Consider the following 2,474-nt stretch of genomic DNA (forward strand, 5'->3'; position numbering starts at 1 on the left):
ATTTTGAGGGAGTGTATGCAGGTGTGGAATTGCAAGGCGTTTTGTAACGGTTGAGGAACATTGGAGAAGACTTATGGATGGGGGGGGGACAAGAGTGGGGAGAGGGTTTTTTTAATTTAAAAAAAAAACCCTTTCCAGAATATGTCAAGGATGGCTGCAGAGCTCAACCCTCCCCCCCCCCCATGCTACAGCATAGCACTCGCAAACTGCTTGAATGCACATTATTATAGCACTTGCAGATTTCAATGCCTTGAATGGTTGGGACTTGATGGTGCACTTCTCTTTGCTCACTTATCTCTAGGTTAAAAACAAGTGCCGCATGAGCTATGCAATTTTTAAAAAGTGTTGACCCGTACTAGACGAAACTGGACTGAAATGAGATGACTTTTTAATATTTTTTTTATACTTGAAATTAAATCTTTTGCTTCTTTTTTTTAAAAGCGAATGATTGCTTTTCATGTTTGCACTGATGTAGTTGCACGACTTAGTCAAGAGAAAACTGCCATTTGAAGAAGAAGAAAAAAGGTTATTTTTATAGCAGCAATAATAATGATGATGATGATGATGATGATGAACACAGTGAAATGTATTATACATAAGATTTTGGAACCAAAGAGGCCAACATATTAATTGTAATTTTTATCAGATGGCAAGGTCATCATATATCTATATATCATGTAATGATACTGAATACTCTGCTGTGAGGCCTACCAATTTTTTTCAGGGTACAAAATTGATTCTGTGACATTTGGGTCAGTGTCTTTTCTATACCAACAACACATAGCAGACGAGATGTGCATCCTTTAAAAAAGAAGAAGAAAGAAAGAAAACCCCAGTTGTTGTTTATTTAATAAAGTCCCTTATAGGTTCTGTTCCATAATAATTTAAATACAAAACAACTTTCACTTAGATTTTGCTGTCAGAGTATTTTACATTTGTGTACAGTTTAAGTAAATAAAAAGGAGCGAGAGAGAAAAAAAAGTTTGAGGGCTGCGGCAGCTTCTTGCAGTTTTCCTGGCCTGTTTCAGAAACCCCTTTGTTACAAAGTCTATCCAGAGCTGGAGAGGACCAGAGCCTCATCGCTGAAGATGCTTACATGCCACTGAATGGGACCACACATGCGTAACCGTTTGTTGGATAAGCCAAGGAGTGCAGGTGCAAGCCTCGTTCAATTGCACACATGATTAAGGTTAGGCACACACAATCTGGGGGTAGGTGGGACACAGCCGAGGGCCAAGATTAACTGGGAAGGAGTTTGCTTTTTTGCTCTCACCCTCCCTTTCAGAATATTGTTACAAATGCATCTTGTACCAAGACAATGGCTTTCTTTCTTTTCCTGCAGGGGGTGAAATAGCCCATAAGAGCTGGGCTGGTGGTTTTCAAGCTGGTTACGTACAGGGAATGTGTTCCACCTTGGCTTGTTTGCTGTGGGACCCATGAGTGTCACCCACAGGATCTCTGCAGGGGATGGTATGTGTGTAGTTTTAGAAAGCACAGTCAGTAGCTCAGCATGCTGGTCTCCCAATCACCTTGTGTAGCCTGAGTGAATGCTTGGTGACCTGACTAGGGTGGTCACTTACAGGTGAAAAAGAGGAAATGAATCCCCCCTCAAAAGAGGACAAAACAACCAGCGCCACCACCCAGATTTGCAAAAAAAAAAATTCCAAATTCAATAGCTGAAAATGTAGAAATAATTATGCTAATTTAAGCAGAAATGCAGCACCATAGCAGGGAAGGCTGTGTCCAGGTTACCTTTATGCCTACCTAGTCTGATGCCCACCTGCCGATGGGCAGCCTTAGGGTATCTGCTCGCCTCTTCTTACAGTTCTTCATCATGAAGCTTGACTTGGACCAGCTAGCATGCTGTTAAGTGGGACACAAGGCCTCCCAAGACTCCTGCCATGATTCAAGTCAAGGTTGGTAAGACTGGACACACTCTCTTCTAGGGGTGGTTGTGTGATATTGCAGTTATTCTTCCTGAGTTAGTCCTGAACACATTCAGGTCAAGCCTGGGGTCCCCTGGAAAATCAGTGGCCTATGCAATTTGTAGCCTTGAGACAGCAGCTAGGATTTGTTCAGACATGTCATGTCTTACAGAGAGAGGGAAAGCTGAAGGGTACAGTATCCATTTCCAGACTAGTACTGTACTAGCTATGGTGCAATCCAATGCAGGGCATTGGGGGTTTTCTCCTTAGTCACATGAAAACGCTATTACTTAGGGCTTGTTCACTGAGCAAAACGTGACCTGTGTTTCTGTCTGCACTGCACAATGTAGATAGTGGAACTGCTTGGCTTCTCCTCAGACTATACCAATAGCCATGGAAGTCTGGCCTTCAGAATAGGGTGTAATCTTGCAGTCGTTTCCTGTTTTGCATTATAACAACTGACTGTGATGCAGAGTTGGTGCTATGCAGAATTAGGGCCTAACTGGACACGGTAATGGGGACTCTGTATTCTGTATTCTGCTCTGTATT

At 42.4% G+C, this 2,474-nt stretch overlaps 1 protein-coding gene across 1 annotated transcript in view; it reads left to right on the forward strand.

Annotated features, from left to right (window-relative positions):
* The window catches only part of INHBB (inhibin subunit beta B), a gene marked incomplete at its 3' end in the record, with an annotated part of 9,449 nt that extends 8,009 nt beyond the window's left edge, over window positions 1–1,440 (forward strand). The window contains exon 3 of the mRNA XM_081916068.1: window positions 1,343–1,440. Within this exon, the coding sequence (XP_081772194.1) occupies window positions 1,343–1,440 (98 nt within the window). The remainder of the gene's footprint in view (window positions 1–1,342) is intronic.
* Between the last annotated feature and the right edge of the window lie 1,034 nt (window positions 1,441–2,474).

The sequence above is a fragment of the Podarcis melisellensis genome (genome assembly GCF_964234715.1).
Source record: "Podarcis melisellensis genome assembly, chromosome: 1".
Taxonomy (NCBI): Eukaryota; Metazoa; Chordata; class Lepidosauria; order Squamata; family Lacertidae; genus Podarcis; species Podarcis melisellensis.